The sequence below is a fragment of the Prenolepis imparis genome, unplaced genomic scaffold (genome assembly GCF_030444845.1).
Source record: "Prenolepis imparis isolate NDT839.2.m4 unplaced genomic scaffold, iyPreImpa1.0 SCAF_10, whole genome shotgun sequence".
Lineage (NCBI taxonomy): Eukaryota > Metazoa > Arthropoda > Insecta > Hymenoptera > Formicidae > Prenolepis > Prenolepis imparis.
The window spans coordinates 13,552,689-13,576,622 of record NW_028141168.1 but is presented as its reverse complement, the minus strand read 5'-3'; the positions used below and the strand labels follow the sequence as shown (position 1 = coordinate 13,576,622).

General features: G+C 35.0%; 1 protein-coding gene across 4 annotated transcripts in view; it reads left to right on the top strand.

Moving 5' to 3' along the window:
- Pnt (ETS transcription factor pointed) overlaps window positions 1-23,934 on the top strand; it is a 106,145-nt gene that overhangs the window by 15,711 nt on the left and 66,500 nt on the right. For 3 of the 4 annotated variants that reach the window (XM_083047451.1, XM_083047456.1, XM_083047452.1), the window contains exon 3: window positions 204-405. In XM_083047451.1, the coding sequence (XP_082903577.1) occupies window positions 204-405 (202 nt within the window). Of the gene's footprint in view, window positions 1-203; window positions 406-9,006; window positions 9,294-23,934 lie in introns of those variants that run through there. The other variant, XM_083047457.1, reaches the window with a different exon arrangement.

The window sequence follows — 23,934 nt, the reverse complement described above, 5'->3', positions numbered from 1 at the left end:
AAAATATTTAAATAACATGCTTTGAACGATTTTGAATAAGGATGTCGAACGATAGGCAAACGGTACCCGTGATAAAAATCGTCCTGTTGCTGCATATTACCGTAAAAAAATACGCAGTATTTATCGCAGCAAAGTTTTTACATAGATAAAAAATGAGCGGTGTTTGCCAACTTGAGTTAATAATATGTATTTTTATTTACTAGCGCGACGTTCGAAACATGGGTAGTTTTCTGGCCAACGGTACTGATGGTAACAGTAGGCTGACGATAATGACGAAGTTGTTTAAACAAGAACTGTCCTCCGATGCTGAAGAAGAGGGTCTGGTACCGACCCTCCTCGGCAGAGACACCTCCATGCAGAAGGTACCTTCCGTCTCCGACCTCTCCGATCCGGAAAGCTCTTTAGGTGAGTCTTTACAATCAGCGTTCTCAATATTTCAAATCCTTTCTCAGTCAAAACATAACTTTTAAAAAACAGAATTTCGCACGTAAACAATTAAGAGGGTTATAATAGCTTCTAATAATATCAATTTATTATTTAAATTTATATAAATATATATTATTATTGAAATTAATCAAAAAATTTATATTATGAAATACTTTAGTTATTTATTTATTTGGAAATTTATTTGAAATATTTGATAAACATTTTTCTAAAACACATGGCTCTGTAATATTTTTGCAATGTTAATGCAAAGTTTTCTTAATTTTTCGAAAAAGTTATGTTTTGTGGATCAATCTTCAAGTATTTAGCAGCTTTTAATAGGACATCTTTCTCGATTGCATAATATGATAATTTCTTAGGCTTCTAGTTTTTGCTCATTGCATATTTTATCGTGTTGCTAATAGCACGTGCCAATGGCGTGAGAAAATTTTACGAGACTATTTGTCAATGACAATGTAATAATCGTTCGGTTTAATATTCCCATTGAGCGGTCACTCACGGACATAAAATGATTTTTTGCCAAGTTAAAAGCTATTTGTCACCTAAAAACACGATACATATATACATAGATATTTTGTTGTCTTTAATAAAAAAAAATTATTTTAAATGCCTTTTTTGGGCAAAAACTGCAAACGTATCCGTGAAAAGTATCTTTATATTTATTAATTTTTTGTATATGAAGATATATGAACGCGCGGTTTCTTAGAATGATAAAGGGACAAAATGATAATGCGAAGAAAAGTGAAATCAGCTCTTTCGAAGTCGCCTCTTGAAATACGAGAGCGACTATGATTCCGATATAGTGTTGTGTCGGATCCTGACACTAAAGGTACACTTACATTCGATGACGCTTGCATAATACGAGCACTAAGAGTGCGAGCTGCACTTACACATATACGATTTGTTCAATTAGATCGCGCGAGTTGTATGGTGTACTAAATCAAACGAGATACATATATGATCACGGATATTTATTGTGTACACTGACAAGAGAATTTTCTCTTAGAATTTACCCTGAAAATCATAGGACAATATGGATATGGTATGAAAAGAATTTTATGAGAATTTCTTTGATTAATATTTATCACAATAAAAATAATAATATCTATCACAATAAAATATAAAACATGTTTTACTAAACTGCATAGTAAAATTAATCAAACATATTTTATATTTTATTGTGATAGATGTTATTTTTATTGCGATAAATATTAATCAGAGAAATTCTCATAAAATTCTTTCCATATCATATTGTCCTACGATTATCATGATTTTGCTATTTCTGAACAGAGGGTAAATTCTAAGAGAAAATTCTCTCTATGTACTTTGAATTAAAAATACATTTTTTTCTAAACTATATTTTTTAATAATATATTTTAATATTTTTAAAAAAATATTCTCTTACATGTTGATTTCAACCTGCGAATAAATATCATTTATCTCCTGGATAATTAAAAGATTAACGTAGCAGTTAAATTACTTACAGTTAAATTGGAAGTTTATATAATATCGAATATTATTTGTAGGTATATATATTTACGTTATTTTAGCGATATTATAACATACAAGATAGGTTTCTGTTTTTAGTTCATATCATTTTTTCAATATAAATATTTTTTTATTCAATAATATAAATATAAGTTTTACACACCTACATATACATATATAGAAAATTGAAAAAAAGAAAAATATATATATATAATATTTCAGTATTATGTACATTTTTTGGAAAATTAATGCATTTTTCTCTTCAAAATAATATCGACGGATTATTTAACACATTTTGTATACAATTTATAAATATTAAGACAGAAGAAGCATACCATAAAATTAATCTTTCAATTATCGAGAAGAAAAATATTGCAAATTTTATTCGCAGATAAAGAGATGCGTAACAAAATATCAACATTATTTTTCTCAAAAAACTGTAATATTGTACTAGTCTATTTATCCATTATTTTAAAAGGTCTTTAAATAACACGCGACAAGTTAGTCGCCTTCAATGAAACAGAGAAATAAGTTTTATCACGCTGGAAATCGGAATTTTCTAGGACGATTGTATCGTGTCGAGTGGCAGTGCGAGTCATCCTTGTTACTCGCGGCTCGTCGTGCACGATCAAAATGTAGCGAGAATTTACGAATTGGATAATCAGCAGCATCCTCATTAAAGCCCCCCACTGAACGCCCCCGCCTTCCATTCTCTTTCGGATACATGTATATATGAAGCTGCACGTACGCATCGGACGCATCGCCCCCACCCATTTATCCGCTCTTATTCGACTTCGAGGAGGCATGAGAATATTTTTCAGTAATTCTGCACTTTTTTTTTAAACTGCTAGTTCACGCAACTGAACCGCGTTGTATGTATGAATCATTCCTATAAATATTTAGAATTATTATATCCAGAATCCTGAGGCAGACAAATAACAAACTTCGTTCTCTAAATAGTTGCGCGATAAGGAGATGTCAACAACGTTTGTTGATAATTGATTTTGTATATATCATCGTTATTAATGATAAATTTGAACATTTTATAGAGAAATAAGCGGGAAAAAAACATAAAGCAGATATTTATAGAAGAGAGTATATGGCATATTTGAATAATCTCAAAATATTTTACACTGCCATTAATATTTTTTTAACATTTTTACGTTTTTTGAAGAAGAATGTTGAAAATTTTCTGTTGAGGTACACATTTAAATTATTTATACCTATCCGAGTTTTCAAATTTATCACCCACTTTCTCTTGCACGTCTGAGAGAGAGAGAGAGAGAGAGAATTAAAAATATTATAAGAAGGATATTTTAATCTTCTCAAATAATTTTTTAAATTTTCAAATTTACCACTCACTTTCTCTTGCACGTCTGAGAGAATTAAAAATATTATAAGAAGGTTATTTTAATCTTCTCAAATAATTTGTTATTGTTCGTCAAAATAATCTTCAGTCATTGTGTTCACATAATCATAAGTTTAACATTCCGCAATACATGAAGTGCATTTTAATTTCGCGCTCTCATATATATTAATTTAAATATATCTTCGACAGATCTCGAATACATCTGAATTTTTAGCATATTTGTGTAAACATCATTTGTGCTGTGTACAGCGCTTTAAATTGAAAACTCTTTTTGCTTCAATCTTTTCTGCCGTTACTTTAAATGGAAGTACCGATGTCGCTCAAGAATATTACAGGCGTTTAAAGAAAAAAATCTATAAGTTGGAAACGTATCCCACACACTTAGGCAATTAGAACGTAAGCAATGCTGTGTAAATACGAGCGTGGGGTTTCAATTGGATAGCACAGAGAGATTATACCGTAATAACGCAACTTAAGCGGATAAATCGCGTATAATTAACCGGGCCGATTTATTACGCGTGTTATTTAACTTTCGGCGTGCGTGAACCCGTATATCGTCCATCGTCATGTCATTTATCGGCGAGAGATCTGTTATACGCAGCCAATAATTGCCCGAGATGGATTCAATGCCACTCACATACTGATATCTTGATCTGTATCGTATCTGTATCTCACGCGCGTTAAATCATCTAATTTCAGAGCAGTGAGTTACTTATTGTGACACTCGATACAAAAGTCTTCGTCATGCACGTCAATTGTTATTAACAGCTACGAATATTGGTTCGATACGGAATTACCACATGACGTAATCTAGTTCGCGAAGCGCATAACTAAAAAAAAACAAAACGGCTCTTCATTGACGATACTTGTGTAAAAATATACTCTTATCGACATTTACATTTAAAATTCTCTTGTAAATATTTACAAATCTCAATTTTTTTCAAAGCTGCTTTTTATCAATCAATATGATAAATATTGCTAAACTGCGGGTAGTTTTTTATTAAAAAAATCTCAATTTTTTTCAAAGCTGCTTTTTATCAATCAATATGATAAATATTGCTAAACTGCGGGTATAGTTTTTTATAACATTAGACACACACAGAAAAGAAGAGCACATATATTACATCACGTATATCTATCTCAAATATATCAACTATTGTCACGATCGTTCTTTGAATTTCCCATTATTTACGCGGCCATAATCTATACTTTCTACTCATTTTTTTCATAACAATTCCCAACACTATTGTCCGACGATCGAACGTTCGATCCTTGCTTACAACACGCTGCCATAGATGACAGACGGTAGGTAGGTAATGTTTTATGCAAATAGCCATTGTCTATCTTGACATTGACGCGATGGTGAGATTTGTTTTGCGCTTCTTATGTGGCTGTTCGTCGTTGCACACCCGTAACGCACTCGTGTCACGAATGCAACACTGTGATAAATTCCGGCTCTCGCGCGCGTGCTCGTAAAGATATGTCGTCTCATAAATATGAATTCGAATTCCGTGACAAACGTCGTGTCGGGCCAAGAGGAACTTCGAGAAAAGTTTTGTCACACCGCGCGATATCCTTAACAATACTCGAATAACAAGAGATGCCTATTTAAAGATTGTACTCAAAGTAATAAAAAATAAAAATCTTCCTATACACACATAATTCAAACACTAAGCTTTCATTTGATTTGCGCTGATATTTCACATTAAATGTGTAAATTGCTTTGTATCTTAATTGCATTTTAATAGGCATCATAAATGCCTCGTGTATGATTATTTTTTACTTTTTATATTATTTAGAACAAACTTGTAATTAACATATTTCTTAAGACAAAAAGATTATTATTATTATTATTAGATATAAAATAGCTTTCAAATTGATAAAAATATTAAGGCTTATTTCAAGATTCTCACTGACAATGAGACTCTGATGTCTCACGACGAAAACTTTACGGCATTAAAATTCATTTCTCATATATTTTCTTATCTATTTTTTTTTTTATGTATTACATATGTTTGTTGTATGACACAATCATAAGTTTTAATGCTTCTTAAAAAAAAATCTCTGTCGTTGTCAGTCCCGTGAGTACGCGAGCCCCAACGTGTCTTTCCTATTTATTCCACAATCGACACCGGATGATCGAAGCTCGTTAAATTACGTGCTCCGACTTACTGAAAGGTCCCGCCCTGCGTACGTCCTTATCTTTTTGTCTCGTGCCTCTGTGCGTTAATCGTAAATCGCCATCACCACAGATATATCTTCAAGTCAAGCATAGAAAATTTACATAAATTTTTATGCGAGACGTACGAGAACAAACAAATAAAACCTCTCTCTGGATGTTGTTTTATAATATTATTCATTTATTTTATAAATATTCTCTCTTTATACGCGTATTTATTAAAAAAAAAATACACCTGAAAAATACATCTCGAAATCGCGCAACTTCAAATCTCTCCCTTGCACAGATTTTTTTTATTCCGTTATAATGACTCCCACGCCGACTTTATGATTGCTATCATCCTAGCCAACTCGTCAAATTCAATCAATAAATACTCCGAGAGATCTTTGAGGAGGGGCAGGGCGGTGAGAGGGGATTGAAAAAAAATTAAGTGACGTGCGAGTCCGAATTCGTTTGGGCGTTGTCAGGGAAAAAGAGAATCGAATAAGAGAGAGAGAGAGAGAGAGAGAGAGAGAGAGAGAGAGAGAGAGAGAGAGGGGCAGAGGAATATAAAGAAGAGAGAAAGAAACTTTGCCAGCGTGAAGCCTTGCACCTGCATGGGAAATATACGAAAGACGACGTGTAAGACGATGAACGGGGGTGCGAGTTCTTTCGGTGAAAGAACGGAGCGAAGAAAGAGAGGGAAAAGTCGCCAGCTAATCAGTACATTAGGCGCCACAAATAATGATTTATCTCGTGGATATATTTCCCGAACACGCATTGTATCTTCATAAATAGATCGCCCGAAGGAAAATTCCACTTGCGAGAGACATGGCATTCAATATCTTTATCTCTCTTCTCTTCAATCTATTGTAAATATATCGTATATAAAATATATAATATATATGTATATATAATATGGAATAATTCTTTTTTTCAATCTTAAATTTTAAACAATGCAATGCAGGTTTCTCTCTCTCTCATATATACACAGAGATTTTTTCTTAGAATTTACCCTGAAAATCATGGTAATCGTGGGACAATATATGGTATGGAAAGAATTTTATGAGAATTTCTTTAATTAATATTTATCACAATAAAAATACTAAACTGCATAGTAAAATTAATCAAACATATTTTATATTTTATTGTAATAGATATTATCAGAGAAGTTCTCATAAAATTCTTTCCATACCATAATTGTCCCACGATTACCATGATTTTCAGGGTAAATTCTAAGAGAAAATTCTCTCGGTGTACAAAAAGAAATCGCTAGCTGTCAAATTACTTCTCCACACGCGCGCGTTATCTTTATCTTTTTTATTACTTTTTAAAAAATATTTAAATAGAAATGTCCAATACACTGGCATTTATGACACTTAGTGTACATCGCGAAATGCGTAACCGCAGCTGTGCGTGCGGCCGAGTTCCCTCTTCCTCCCGCTACGTCTTCGCGCCACCGCCTTCCCTCCCTATTTCTCTCTCTTTCTCTCTTCGCGTTGCTTACCTACCTACCTAACCGAGACCAGACTCAGATACGGTTCTCACGTCCTCGATCGTCGACGATGGCGATTTGCAGTTTGAAACAAACCCTCCCCGCGTGGCCTTTCTGGACCGACCGACCCGTCGAGTGTTGCCCGGCCGGCCTGGCTTTCTTCCTTTAACAGATGCTGCGCCTTCAGAGACGTAATCTTGAGAACGACCGGTCGGTCGTCTCATCTCGAGAAAAATATCTCGAGAAGTTTCCACATTTCCACAGCGTTTTTCCCGAATATAATTTCCTCGATGCTTCATTACTCAACGAGGAATTTTTAGCGTAGAATCATTTATTAATTTCATATTATATTTGCTGCGAAATATATTTGTACATTCCTTATTTTTTCCACACATGCATTTCCTCCGTTGCAAACTGTTTTTTTTTTATTTACGAGGAAATAATCTATTTATACGATAAATCTTGAAGATTCTCAAGAAAAGACACAATTATAAACTTTATTATGCCTTCTCTCTCTTATCTTTCTATTTTTACGTGAATTTAAACAGTTAAATACCAATTGAACCAATAAACGCGCTGTCTTGAGCGTGGAGAGAGAGAATGATAAAAATATAATAACGATTTAAATGAGATTCTCGTCTGTTTCTCTCGTTCGATATTGCCCGTTGTTTGTACGAATCGATGTTGACCTCACGATTGAAATGGCTTCTGTAGGTCTTTCGTTTTATCTTTTCTCCGACATAACCGATACAACATGTATATTGATCTTGTTGTTGTCGAGAGAAAATCCGATAGCTTCTCGCAAAATAATGTCGTTAATTGAGAACGTCAATAGCACTTATTGTTAGCGCGATTCAATCATAAAAAGAGACAGAGAGCGCATATACATATAATTCAGACTATTCTCTAAATATCCTCTCCGAACTTGATCGCAAAATTAGAAAATACAATTAATCCGATCAGACTCTATTTCTGTATATATTTCTGTCAGATTAATTGGATCGAAAAAATTCGACACTTTTATTTACTCTTGCCTAATTTTTTTATCTCTCTCAAAATAAATTATTCGAGATCGCGTCAAGATTAATATAATATGGATTATTTTTTTCTACATCGATATATAAATATCTGTCATGAATTTAACATAAAAAGACGCCTCTTTCGATTCGATTTCTCTCTCGCTTTACATCGCGTTGTCTCGAAACGGCGCTTACAATTAGTTTATAATTGAACTGGTCGGTCTCGCGAGATGGTATGCATCGAGCGAGATTAAAGATAATATTGTTCATGAAAAAATAAAAAGCTGCCATTGATGCGTCGCATATGAATATAAGGACGAGAGAATGAGGATCGGTGTCTACCTCTAGCGGCCTGCGCTTACCTGATGTCATCTCAACTTCGATAGATTACCGATAGGTGGAGCCACGTGGGTTTCAGTTGCCGCGATGTGGATAAAGTAGGATACGTGCCGGGACTCTAGCTCCGAATTAGAAGCCGCGCGTCGTCGTTCGCGATGAAAGTTTTGGATCGATTACTCTTCAGAGTCTTATAAAAAATTATCGTTTTAATCGCAACAATTATTTCGATATTTTTCGCTGAATAGACAACTATAAGGACCAATCTCATCAAGTCCGGTTAAATAAACCGCCAGTTAAAGCAGGGTGGCCAAAGTATATCCATGGCATTCGTAGCATGAATGCTTTGTTTTGGCTACTCTGGTTTTAACAGTCGCTTCATCTAATCGGACTCGGTGAAATTGGCTCTAATGCTCTCGCGTTTACTTCGTAAATTAAGTAGTGAACAGTGTTTTTTGTGTCGTTTTTCAATATATCGCGATTTTCGCAGAAACTTTGACAAAACTGTCGTGTGCGAATCGAAACTCTCTTGTATTATTCTCGCGATTGTGTTGGACAGATGATTTTGATTTATGATCGCAAGTGCCATCTTTCGTACGTGACTCGGGAGAAGGGTTAGGGGGGCGAAAGGGGGAACGAACGATAGCAGTGAAGGCAGTGGACGGCAACAGGTTATGACGTCACGAGGCGCCACGCGACTCCCGGCTCCCGGCTTCATTCACGAGAAGCCGGGAGGGCGAAAGAGGGTGGACCAGGAACTCGTAATCGAGGCGATTGCCTTTCCTGTTTTCTCACGTGATTCGACAAGCTGGTTTATCTCGATCGACTCTCGGCGGCAGTGATCTGGTATCGGCAATTATTGGCTCGTAACGGTTCCGTGTCGAAGCTTGGCAGCAACGAGGTTATGAAAATGGCTTCCCAAATTGATACGGATAAATCAACGCCCGCTCCGAATGCGCGGACGCGGACGCCGTTAGATTCAAGGTAAAGGTTATATTATATATTTCACTCATCTCAGACTCGTTTTCTGTCTGATGGATAACCGAGTTGAAGTTGCAAGCACAACTTTTGAAACTCGGTTTCGAAACAGGAAATTTATATTTGTCGCAGAAAACATTTTATCTCAACACATTATGTTTACGTACATCAACTTGTTACGAATTCAATGAGTCAACAAAGCGCAAGCATGATATACTGATTATGAGACAATTCTTCTCTCATACATTTCATTGACTTTGTATTTATCTTTTAACATTATTATTCGTATTCTCTTTAAATGAGAATGTAAGACATAATTTTGTTCATATATAACCAATGTTTATACAAATATTTTATAAAATACTGGCCATTTTTTATATTTCTATTGACGCAATTATGAATATATCTTCTATAAATTAAAGCAATTATGAATATGTTTTATATAAATTAATGCAATTAATTTGATATTTATTTAACCGAAAGTAATTTATTTATTTAACATTTTTATTCATATTCTTTTTAAATGAGAATGTAGGACATAATTTTGTTCATACATATATAATCAATGTTTATACAAATATTTTATAAAATCTTGGTCATTTATTTTTATATTTCTATTAACGCAATTATGAATGTCTTCTATAAATTAATGCAATTAATTTGATATTTATTTAACCGAAAGCAATTTATCTTCCAACATTATTATTCGTATTCTTTTTAAATGAGAATTGTAAAACATGATTTTGTTTATATATAATTAATGTTTATTCAAATATTTTATAAAATACTGGCCATTTTTTATATTTCTATTGACGCAATTATGAATATATCTTCTATAAATTAAAGCAATTATGAATATGTCTTCTATAAATTAATGCAATTAATTCGATATTTATTTAACCGAAAGCAATTTATCTTTCAACATTATTATTCGTATTCTTTTTAAATGAGAATTGTAAAACATGATTTTGTTCATATATAATCAATGTTTATATTAATATTTTATAAAATACTGGCCTTTTGTTTTTATATTTCTACACTGAGAGAATTTTCTCATAGAATTTACCCTGAAAATCATTCATCAATTCTCTCAGTATAGAAGTATAAAAACAAATGGCTAGTATTTTATAAAATATTAGTATAAACATTGATTATATATGAACAAAATTGTCTTACATTCTCATTTAAAAAGAATGCAAATAAAAATGTTAAAAGATAAATTGCTTTCGGTTAAATAAATATCAAATTAATTGCATTAATATATATAAAAGACATTCATAATTGCATTAATTTATAGAAGACATTCATAATTGTCTCAATACACAGAGATAATTTTCTCCTAGAATTTACCCTAAAAATCATGATAATCGTGGAACAATATGATATGGAATTTTATGAGAATTTCTCTGATTAATATTTATCAAAATAAAAATAATATCTATCACAATAAAATATGTTTGATTAATTTTATATAGTTTAGTAAAATTAATCAAACATTTTATATTTTATTGTGATAGATATTATTTTTAATTTTGATAAACATTAATCAGAGAAATTCTCATAAAATTCTTTCCATACCATATTGTTCCACGATTATCATGATTTTTAGAGTACATTCTAAGAGAAAATTCTCTTTCTATATTGACGCAATTATGAATATGTCTTATAAATTAATGCAATTATGAACATGTCTTCTATAAATTAATGCAATTAATTCGATATTTATTTAATCGAAAGCAATTTATCTTTTAACATTTTTATTCGTATTCTTTCTTTTTAAATGAGAATGTAGGACATAATTTTGTTCGTATATAATCAGTGTTTATACTAATATTTTATAAAATACTGGCTATTTGGTTTTATATTTCTACACTGAGAGAATTTTCTCTTAGAATTTATCCTAAAAATCATGGTAATCGTGGGACAATATGGTATGGAAAGAATTTTATGAGAATTTTATTAATATTTATCAAAATAAAAAAAATAATATCTATCACAATAAAATATAAAATGTTTGTTTTACTAAACTATATAAAATTAATCAAACATATTTTATATTTTATTGTGATAGATATTTTTTTTATTTTAATAAATATTAATCAGAGAAATTCTCATAAAATTCTTTCCATATTTTATTTCACGATTATCATGATTTTCAGGCTAAATTCTAAAAGAAAATTCTCTCTGTGTATTGACGCAATCATGAATGTCTTCTATAAATTAATGCAATTATGAATTAATGCAATTAATTCGATATTTATTTAACCGAAGCAATTTATCTTTTAACATTATTATTCGTATTCCTCTTAAATGAGAATATAGGACATAATTTTGTTCATATATAACTAATGTTTATACAAATATTTCATAAAAATACTTTATTTTTATATTTCTATTGACGTAATTATGAATATAAATTAATGCAATTATGAATATACCTTTTATAAATTAATGCAATTAATGCAATTAATTCGATATTTATTTAACCAAAAGTATTTTGTAATCCCCATTTTTAAACGTTCAATTTTTTTTTAACGACATCGATTCTTTCTCGATTCGCGTTGATCAGGGTTCTTCACCCCGCGACATTGCAACATTCGAAATTCAGTCTCTTTGCCTGTTCTCTCATTGCCGGCATCGCTCTCGTCTCTTTCGCCTTCGCTGCAGAAAGACGGTGAGCGAAGGATGAAAGACGACGGCGAAGCAAGGTGAGCGCGTACCCCACCACGGAGGCGAGTAGCCACGCGAGTTCATTCATGAGATCGTGGGAACGTGCCTCACGGTGGGTCCGTTCTACCCCACCGTCCTTTCCCCTTCCTCTCCCTCTCATCCCTCGCCGTTCTCCTGGCACATGTTAGCCGGTCGGTTTATCTTTTCTTGTCCCGTCTCTCTCCGTCTCTATCCATCTCTCGTGCGCGCACGATATCTCCCTCTCACTCTCGCGGGTCTCTCTAGCACCTGTTTCTACCTCCTCCTCTTCCGCTCCCCGATCGCTCCCGCAATTCTTCACCCTAGGCCTCCGCAACTCGGTTCTCTCTTCTTTTACTCTCTTTTCCCTAATCATTCCTCCTTCTTGTTGTACTGCATGCACTCATTTCTCTGTACTTAACTTCCCTCTCGCTCCTTCCGCTCTTCCCCATCGCCCTCTTACACACTTCTCTCTCTCTTTTTCTCCATCGGGGTCCTCTCATTCCCTCTCTCCCTGTAATTCCACCGTACTTGTTTATCCGTCTATCTTCATGATCCTATTCCATCCCGTAATTTCTCCGTCCGGCGATTCTGTTTTGTTGTCAAAATTCCACGTAGCTTTCTCTCACTTCTCGATCAACATCGCGCCATGTGTGCCAACCTCCGTGTCTCTCTCTCTCTTTTTTTTTTTATTCCGGTTCAATGTATTTTTTTCCGCGATCGGTACTCTTGTCTCCTTCCCTCCCTCTCTCTTTTTCTCTCTCTCATACCATCTTTACGTAGTCGTTCTCCCCTTCTCCGCCATCTGCTCGTCTCCCTACAGGTCTGTTCCGCACGCTGCTTCGTTTTACCTGCTCGCGGCCACTCGCTCGATCACCTCTCTCTCTCTCTCTCTCTCTCTTTCCCCGACCCTTTCCCGAGATCTACGTTTGGTACAGTGGCTGCTACAAGCTGTGTCATTTTATCGGCGAAAAATACCGAGAGCGATGTTTGTCCGGAGATGGAGAACATTGGTCAACGCGCCCTCCGAAAATGTTTTTGTAGATGTAAATCTCTCGATAACATGTTTTGCCGATCTCTTGGATCGGTATTAAGTATACGCGAAGGAAATGAAATATGAAGAAAATTTATAAACCCGCGTAACATGTAACATTAACGTTTTTCACTTTTAAAACGACCTTACTTATTTTGTCAGAAAACTGTAAGTCAAACGCGCGTATACATAGGCTAGCAAATCGAATCAGATTGTGGGAAAGAAACTTCCGTCTCCCAGGGTATCGTGATTAAGCATAAGATCAACTACTTCCTGTCGACTAGACGGGAGGAATTAATAGCATAAGATGAAGTGAGAGGAAGTGTGAATCATACAATGCGCGACTTTTTAACATCCTCTCTTTCTCTCTTCTCACAAACTCTTAAATATCATAAGCATTGTAATAAGAACAAGTGTAATATATATGTTTATGTTAACATATTTTTTATATGTCGTCATTTTAAAATATACTACAATGTTCTTATATTCTTGGAAAAGAGACGCGAGGAAGCTCTCCTTCATGGTGAAAAATATTTAAATTGTTGAAAAATGTATTCCTAAATGCTTCTAATTTCTAATGTAGAAAAAAAATGAGCAAATGATTTCGGAGATTGTCCAAGAAACTTTCGTGATCTACTGTACTCGACGACCTCTACGTGGCCGGCAGCCGGCGGAGACATAATTGCGGCTCGTAATCATGCTGCCGAGCCCGAGGGTATTCCTCGTCTCTGCCCCTTTCCCCTCCTGCTCTTCTCTTTAGCCCTCGTAGCTCGTTTCTCTACTTCGTTTTCGTTTCGTTCTATCGTACCGCATCTCCTCTTACGTCTCTCACATGCGCCTGTTCCCCTTTATCTTTGCTCTTTGCGTTTCTCTAATTTGAAACGAATAAAATATGATAATGTTACATCCGTTGAAGGTCCGAGTAGAAAGTTCGAAAGAGACGAAATTGTGGATAGATGTGGATAAACGAGAGAGTAAAACATGTAGGGATATTAAGGACTCGTTTAATTAGACGAAACGTGAATGCAGAAAACTGAATGATGTAGAAATATATAAAAATGTAAAGAAATCGAGACAAGAGAGAAAAAAAATTGTATTCTTACGAAAGTAAAGTAAAATAATTAATGTTACAATTAAAATTGACAACTACTAGCAAGACTGTGAGAGATAAGTCTTGTGTCTTTTTTTTTATCGATATATTTTTGTTACTATTAAAAAATAATGAAATAGAATCTAAGCAATGATAACATATTATTTATCTGCCATTGTTTAAATCTAATTTTATTACCGCGAAAAAAAGAGAGGCTCTGAGAAAGATTCTGACGCGGACAAAAGAGTTTAGCGCTCGATTATATAGCACCACCGCGTTTTCCATTCCGTATAATAACAGCATATATTTCGCAGCTATATACTCGGTAGCTCTGCTACATTGCTCGGATACACGGCTATATTATCGCGAGAAACGCGAGACCGGGAAAGAGACAGCAGGCAGGGAAGGTAGACAGAGGAACGGTCAAGACTACACGCGCGTTCGTTGCGTATCACACGCGCTATTACCCCTTAGAAGATACGGCTCACCGCGCCGCGCCGACCGTTTTACGATCGAACATTTATTCGCCATTTCGAGCCTCTTAACGTCCGCTGCGGAATATCCAGCTTAATATATCGGGACTCTCGTTCCTCCGTCGCCCGTCCTTTTTCTTCTACCCCACCCTCGTTCCTCATTTTATTATATGTTTGCCGATACTATCGAAAGGGAGAGAGAAAGAATTAGGATGAGAGAAATCTTGAAAATCTTATTCCGTGGTTTGGGATAAAAAAAATGTGCCATCTGATCGAATCGCGTTCTTGCGATTGAAATATACATTCTCTGCATCGAGATTTAATCTATCGTACAATTTTTTAACACGATCATAATCAGATAAAAATGTCTAATAATTGTGTTCTGTGCCGCTTGATTTTTTTCCCTTACTTAAATAGAACGATATTTTACCTTGATTATTAATTTATACGGAATAGTGACAGGTATATGATATTTTTAGACATGTGAGACATGCGATTAATAACACTACAATTTGCAGAAACAATTTAATTTACAGCGAGAATTTTATCGCGCGATGGTGAATTATCCTTAAATAAGTAATTTGGGATGCTACAACATCCTCAGGCATTACTTGATGTTTCAATTTGAGAAATTCTCGGTAATAATAAAATCATAAACTGTTGCATCTCTCTTGAAATTTCTTCTGAAACGTTTGAAATGATCTTGACAGATAAAAAAAAATATAAATACCATCGAAGCGCGGAAAATAGAGATGGAAACCGTTTGAATCTATCTCGTTCTTCGGAAAAGTACAAGAGAGCGGGGATCCCTTCCTTACGATCGGGCGTAGCCGATTAGGGGGATGCTATTAAATATACGCGCGCGCGGTTGCAACAGGTACACGACCTGAAACGGGCAACAGCCGGCCGATGTTATTGCTCTCGGGAAGACGGTAGCCGGGGTAATTGATTATCTTGCGCCCTTTATACGTTACGAGCTTGCCCTACCTCTTAAATCCAGCCTGCGCGCGATCTCTAAGAGATGCGCTCTCCTTCGCATTTTCTATACCCGCAAATTATACGGCAGAATCGACGTTTAGTTTCAAGAGGAAAAAGAGAGAAAAAAAAAAGAGTTAAACCGAACGAAAGTGGAGTCTACTCTGCCGTGATGAGGGATCGCGGTATATGCAAAAGAAAAACAGTGTAAAAGTTGACGAAGATATTCATAAAAAATTTATTACACCGTGTTTCCTTATTTTATTGCACACACATAAAAAAGCAATATAATTGATATTGAATAATGAGTATATTTTAATAATGCATTAGGCTTCGCGAATTTTGAAACGGAGTAAAATGTAAATAAAATCAAAACGAAATCATATATGAGAATATTTTTTTTATCACATGCAAGACTGTATGTGTGTGTGTATTATTTTTATATATTATATCAGTATATGTTTAAATGTCAGAAATACCATTAAAAATATATCAAGTCTAGATATCGTACACAAATGTATATTACATATATTTGTTAGGCAGATAAAAATATATTTTTGTATAATATTCAAATATTTATCAATTTTAATTTAACGAGTTGTGGCATACTTTTAATAATATACATGAATCATGCATCGATAGCATGTTGCAATTGTACTTATCGTTAGTAGCATCAATGTGTATAATGATCCAAGCAATTATCTTTTCATTAACCTTCTATTTTAGAATCAATTGTTGAACTCGTGTGTTTAAAGATTAAAATTTTAATGATTTTTTATTTATCATAAATGTAAACACTATATATTGTTAAAGAACATTTCGTAGCACACACATCACACACACACACACACACACACACATTTTATTGTGCGTAATTGCGCGTGAGTGACGGGCATCGGATGAAAGGGCAATTAAATAAATCAGCTAAATCGTTAATTCACATAGCACAAGTATCGCGCGTTGCCGTGGTAGATACCAAAGTCCGGGGTAATAAATTATGAATTAATTGCAGAGCGCGATTCTCTCTCTTATAATACGTCTTCCAAAGTGGCGAACGCAACTCTCGGACCTCTCGGGAGAGAGGAAGCGCGCGTGCACTTCCGAGGCGTGCGTTTCTTCCCGGGTTTTATTACGTGCCGTATCTTGCCTTATAGAATCCTCTCTTCTTTCTATGCCGCATTATGGTCGAGGCTCCGGAGCCCCGGAGGCTGCTCGCCTTCCATTCGACTTCTGGTCTCTTCTCGGCGAGAGAGAGAGAGAGAGAGAGAGAGAGAGAGAGAGAGAGAGAGAGATTGCGGAGATAATGGAGCCTGAGTAGCAGCAACGCGTTTCTCGGTCCCCGCGCTCCAAACAAATTGCTGGGTTCATTCATCCTCTCCGACGATACACTCCGGGAAAAACTAGCCGCGCTAGCTCGGCTACTATACTCGCGGCGATACATGCGTGTAACTCGCCCTTTCTCGCGTGGCCATCGTTATCCGGGGGATACCACTGATGTATACCGATGCTTCCTCTCTCTTCCTCTCGCCCCTCGAGAATCGGAGCGTCGGTTATCAACGGATACTGGAAACGCGCACTTCCCCGACGAATGTCATTCACACGCGTGTAAATAATCGGGAATTTCCCATAAAGGCCTCGAAATGAGACCTCTTAATCGAACATCCCGGAAGGAGCAAATGTCTCGCTTCCCGCGTATCGTGCGACTTCTGCAAGGATTCTGTCGCGTTAATTACAGATATTCCATGGTCTTGTCAATCATTGCTGATATAAACGCCTATGCTTTATTCATGACAAATAAATAATTCAAAACAAATGTAGAAATCGCGAATCTTTATTTATGATTATTAAAATATTAGTTATCTTGTTATTTTCTAAGACTATTTCGTTTATTCCATATTAAAAATAATTACGGTTTGTGTTGACATTTTAAACACTGGTATATATATATATATATGTATCTACATATATACACACACATATATATTTATACTTTGCGCTATATGTGTTTATCTCATTGACAAACGTAATTCACGTTCTACTGATTGCGATAATTACCATATTATTCTGTGACTAATGCATGTTTAGCAGTAAACGAGATTTTCCTTTCTTAAACCCGTTCTGTCCCCGGTGATTCTGATCTGTCGATTGTATCTCTACTTTTACGTGGCAGAATTAATTTTTCTTTAGATCCGCTCTATATTTCCCAATAACGATTGTATTCCCTTTTACCGCTTTTTCGCAATTACGTGTTAATTCTCAAATGTTTTTTGGGAGGATATCTTTATCTCTTTTATTCTATCATCTATCTATAAGATTCTGTTTAAATAAATATTCAAATAAAAATCTATATTGACTTAAATTTTTACTGAATTTCTCTAACTGTTAAATATTTGTATTACTCCAAATTCGAACGTTTGATTTATTTTTAATGTAGGTCACAAAAAAATTCTCAATATGTTTCTGATATTTTACGTACAATTGATATAATATTCGCAAAAATCCATTTTTATTTCGGTTTAATCCACACGAAATATCTGTATACTATTAATCCAAAGATGATAGGTAAATACGCTTAAATGAACGAAAAATTAAAAATTTAAAGCTGAAATATTTATAGAAGTAATTATCTGATTGTTAGTAACGCCCGCAAATATCGCAAGAAAAGAAAACCTTGTGCATTCCATCCTCTATCGTGTCGATTCCCTTTTACACAAGAATATACTATACGAGATAAATGCTTCGAGATATGTAAATCACTGCGATATTCTTACACGTCATTTATCGCGAGAGACAATCAATTGTTCGGACTGATAATCGTTAATAGTAACAGTCGTAGGGAATAATAATCGTCTCTTTTCCCCTCTTTGTACCGTTACCTTACCTGTTCTATCAAAACGATCGCTTCTCTAGGAATAACGCGACGACGACACGACGCCGCGTCTTTACCGCTCGAATCTCACCGCGTGAATGACAACGAGGCAACCGCGTATGATATGACACAATAGCCCGTAAAATTCAATGTTTGTTTTTTGCGGCGTCTAGCACGCCTGTTGTTTACACGCGGTCGCCTTGTTGTCATTCGCGCGAGTACGAGCGTTCACACCGTGTGTCGTCGCATTGCTCCTCGAGAAACGTGTATTATAAAACACTGCGTTTTCTGGCCCGCCGCGATTAAGTCTCTCTCGGTATGTAACACATTTTTTTCTTACACTAATCTTGCTCTGTATATAGCTAATGTAGTATGCTTGGAATACACGTGTCACACATTAATACACACATTCAATAAGATATTGATCCTTGGAGTAAATTTCGCGCGATTATCATTTTTTATGACGAGATTTTGCACGATGCAGATTATCCTCGCACGACATTTGCTGAATAAATTATCCACTTTTAGCAGCTAAATCTAAACTCGTCGTTCGATAACTCTTTTTCCCTCAAACCGGTTTAACCAACGTAAGCCCTTTTTCGCTCCGATCGACTCGAACAACCATGTCGTGTGTCGAGTCTTCGATAAGAGCAGCGCGTGGGCACTAGAGACCTGATACGCCGGCTCTCGGAGAGAGAAGCGCCGATAAGACGAGTAGATATACACGTTGACATGTTCGCACTGATCCCATAAATCGATAACCAAGTCGATATTCGATTTGCATAAATTAATATATACGAGTTGTGGCAGGCAGAGAGCACGCTCCTGCTACACAGTTGAATATACAAAGTCCGCAATGAGACGGAAATCTATGAGAAAAACATTTCGACAGATCTAAAAAATCCCAAAACGCATTTGCATTTTTTAAAAATTATAGCTATCATTTTAAACATTAGCAAATTCTGAACTATTTGATTTGAAATTCTAGATTTTATAAAATGTCTATAGGATTTAGAGTTTGTTATTTTAAATTTTAAAACGGCTGAAAAAATGTATTTATTTCGTTTCTACATGCATAATTTGTATGATTAAAAAGACGATCTTTTAATCGAAACAAACATTTTCGTAAAATCGAAATGAGATCATTTCGTTTATAATTAATGTAATAGTTACGTATTACGTTAAAAGCAGGAGTTCCGATAATATCTTTGATTTGAATTGGCAAAATCGTATCGATTTTTGAGGTGGTTATCCTTACATCGTTTATATTTATCTATATCTACAAATCGAACGAGCTTTATGTGCACATTTTTAATTGCAACATTAAAAATTGTTCTCATAATTATTTAATATTTTTAGCATTTCACTGTTTTTAATTATCATGCTTAATTGTCATATGCGGCATATTTCTCAAATAGTCTCACAATATAGTATATATAGTCCTCTCTTTTAATCTCGGTTTTATTATCGCATCCGTCTGAAATATGACGCATTTTTATGTGCGCCATTTTTCGCGATTGTAAGGATTAAGAATTTAACCGCTAGTTTTCGTTGGTAGATCGCTAAAAAAAGATTTGTGCATCGATGTGAAACGTCTTTTATTCCGAGAGTTTACGCAAATTAAAAGTCTACTTACGTGTTTGCTCATTACGTACTTATTATTATGTGATTTGAGAAATATGCTTTGTATGTGTGTTAACATATGTATAATTAAAAATTAACCGGTGCGCAAATTATAAAATACGTGTGAGAATAACTTTTAAAGTTGACAGAAATGTGAATAAAGATCGTTCGAATCTTTTCTTTTTTTATAGTTAGATAATTAAAAACGATAAAGACAAGGTGAGCTTCAAAAATTACTTGAAAATTTTAAAAATATCGGAAAGCTCTTTATATATTTTTTTTATTAATATGATGACATTTGCTCATAATAATTTTGCAAATAGCATCTAAGAGAGATTTCGATTGCAAGGCGCGATCAAATATATTTTTAGATACATGTAATCTTTTAAAATTTAAAATTTTTATCGTGTATAAATCATATTTTTATATCAAAGTATTACATTTTCATATCGACCGTGATGATTTCCGCGCAAATCCTGCGTGTCGTCGAACAATTGATTCGCGGATTTGCATGTGCCGATACCGATGTTCGTGTTCGAACGGACATGCAGCATCTTATGTAAGAGATGCGGTTTCGCGGTGATGGTCCCAACAGCTGATGCGTAGGAGTGGCCGAGTGAACCAGTTGACAGCACTTTGACTACCATCCGTCCGTTTTCTCGTCTCTCTCTTCCTTCCCTCCTCGCATTCTTTTCCCTCTTATCCCTTCTCTTTCGTACGACTTGTTCGCCACACGACCGGCACGCACCAGCCAGCCATCTCTTACACTTGCAACTGAAATGCATGAACTAGCAGCTATCTTCCTCTTTCCCTGCTGCATTCTCAATCGATGCATCTCTCTGAATCGTTTTTAAATTTTTGACGTAGGTCTTTAAATATTTTTTCTGATTTTGTACTTTTTACAATCAATGCTAAAATTATTCATCATAATAGTGACTAGAAGATTTTAAAAAATATTGCATAGCTCCATTTTTTATATTGAAATATAAAAATCTTTTTTTAATTGCTCACGTAAACGATATTATAGTAATATAAATCTACATTTTAATCTTATATATCTATAGTTTATTCAATTTGTAAATAAACATATTTATTATATTAAATTGCATTTATACTTATATACATATATATTTTTTTCGAAATTACATAATTTTATTTTTAAAAAATTAAAATATTTCCAAGAGCAGTAAAAATTATATTCTATATCCATGAAATGCAATATTTTTCTATTTTGATTTCGAATGATTGAAAACAATTAGAAGAACAAGTTGACATGCACTGGTAACGTAAATCTAAACTGATTTTTCTCATCAAACCTTATTACCTGCGATTTATTGCGCAATGCTACGAGTAATAATAATTACGGAATGTGATTTATTCATTTGCCCATATTGATTTTTATTTATTTTCTCTATCTTTTTACTGAATGCCATCCTCGCTCATTCATCCGTACGTAACAGCTGGTACTCAAAGAATATCTGGCACGTATAAAGTTCTTCCGCGATGAAAGCTATGTTTCTTTCACCATTTGCTCGCTCGACTAGTATCACACCGGTCGTTCTTACACTTGCCGTTCGTAGACCAGTTCCTACTCCGTTTTTTCCTACTCTTCATCTTTCTCCTCTATTTTCTTCGCTGCTCTCTCTCTCTCTCCGGTTTCCTTTTTCTCGGCGGATCTCGAGTGCCGTCTCATCTAACGCGAGAGTTTTCGTTCACGTTTCGTACGTCGCGTAACATCGTTAAGACATCCTAGATTAAAGTTTTTCTTAACATTATATCTGTCCGTTATCTTTTTGGTACCTATAACTGTTGTTTATAATAGATCGTGTGAAACGTCGCGTTATAAGCGGCCGCTTTGCATTACCGTTACATAAATTATAAGTATATATATCATTACCGTTGATAAAATATATGAATTCGTAATGTGGACATTTATCTCGACCGGGTGTAGTTTGACACGAGAGAGACGCGCGCGCGCGTATATGCAAATTAAAGAATAAATGAATTACAAACCGTGGACATTTCTCACACGGACTGGTCCCGCGAACGGGCATTAATCGCGACTAATTTTAATCGCCGTGCAACACGGTTTGTCAATTAGAGATGAATTTGTTACAAACCCGTGTCGGCGGTTACAACGATCGATACTTGGAAGTCCCGCGCTCCGGTTTTCGAGTTCTATGGATATAAATCGACAATCCACGACACATCGGCGCCTTGATATCGTTAAACAAATAAAATAACGAAATATATAATTGATTCCATGTTGAGAGAGAAAGAGAGAGAAATCACTTCGGACGGAAAAGCGCGAAGAGGGAAGCCGAACAGGTTTCTGCCGGAGTTGAAACGGAGTGGTGTAAAAGATGATCGCGGAACGAAGGGGGACGAGACGCGCTCCTAGAAAACGCTCTTGATGCAAACCTTTGCGAGGAAGAGGGTTACACTTACCGCGGCAAACGAGTTTTCCCGGCGATTCGTTTGCAATCGAAAATAATGATGATGATGATTGTACTTATCGAGCATTCATCCGTTCTTAATATCAAGTCTCTCAGTCGTTTCAGAATTTATTATCGGTTATGAAGATCTTATTGAAGAGCTTATGGCTTTCAATTTATTTATTCCGCTCGCGAAAGTTCCTTCACGTTCATATCCATTTATTCCCATCGCAGATAGTCTCTATATTTTGACCATTCCAGAAAATTCATTCGACTCGAAACGCGATATATAAATTCAACCGATAGATAAATATATTCTCTTAAATTGAATCAATGAAAATGTTACATGTAAAGCAATGGCATAAAATTTCATCAAAGAGTATTTTCTGCTTTTTAGTGAAAACACACTTTGCTCCTCTCTCTTATATATTTCACTAATTAATGTGTAACAGTAAGAGTTTACTGAAAAATCAATAATATAATCGTACATATTTGTAAGATGTAGCTATTCACATTTTTTTCTATTTATTTTGCTGTCTTTGAGAGATACTTACACACACATGTACCTGAGATGAAAACACGTATAATTAGTAATTAGTATTCAAAAGTTCAGAATTCTATATATTCATCTTTTACTCTTAAGATATGATAAATTCATAAAAAATAAACAAGCCTCTTGATCAAACTTAGATATTTCTTTAACAGAATATACCTGCTATAAAATCTTTTATATAAGATATTTTAAAATATCATTGATTGAAACTAGTAATTAATTCTTTCAGTTAGATGTAATTTATTTGATAATACATTTTAATTTCATTTAAGAGGGTAATTAAGAAAATCGTGACATCTTCGTCAAGTCTATCGCAATTCGCTGATCTGAAGGAAACATTAGATCGACATTAACAGTCGTATATATCGCGTATCTAATAGGTTCGTTAATTACACGTTAATTGACGAGACAGGAAAGCGTTATCGAGGCGATTCGCTCGTATGTATGCTACGCGCGTTGGTAGCATGCGAGTTTTCAGGTGAAATCGAGCGAGGTGGAAGCGCGGAAGAAGTTGTTGTGGCAGGAAAACCGGGATGCTGCGCGCGAGCTAGGTGGGGAGAAGAGCCACGCGATCGAGATTTATTTATAAGTCAGCGAGCGCGCGGAGTTTGCTCTCGCGCGTATCTCCCTCTTCCTCCGGGCTCCACCTGCTCTCGCGCGCGATCTCTTCCTACGTTTCTCTCTTTCTCCACGCGACTTCTTGCCGCCGCAAACCCCATCGCATGTTGCCGGTCGCGGCATAAGATCGAGAATTTCTTCGCTGTAGTTATTCCTCTTGGAACTAATCGAATGATTTGTGTAATATGCATTGATTAATCATTTTTTATCGCCAGACTAAGATAAAATATTGTAAATTATTAGTTTAAGCTTTTTTTATGCATGTAGGACGCTATATGTCGCGAATATTT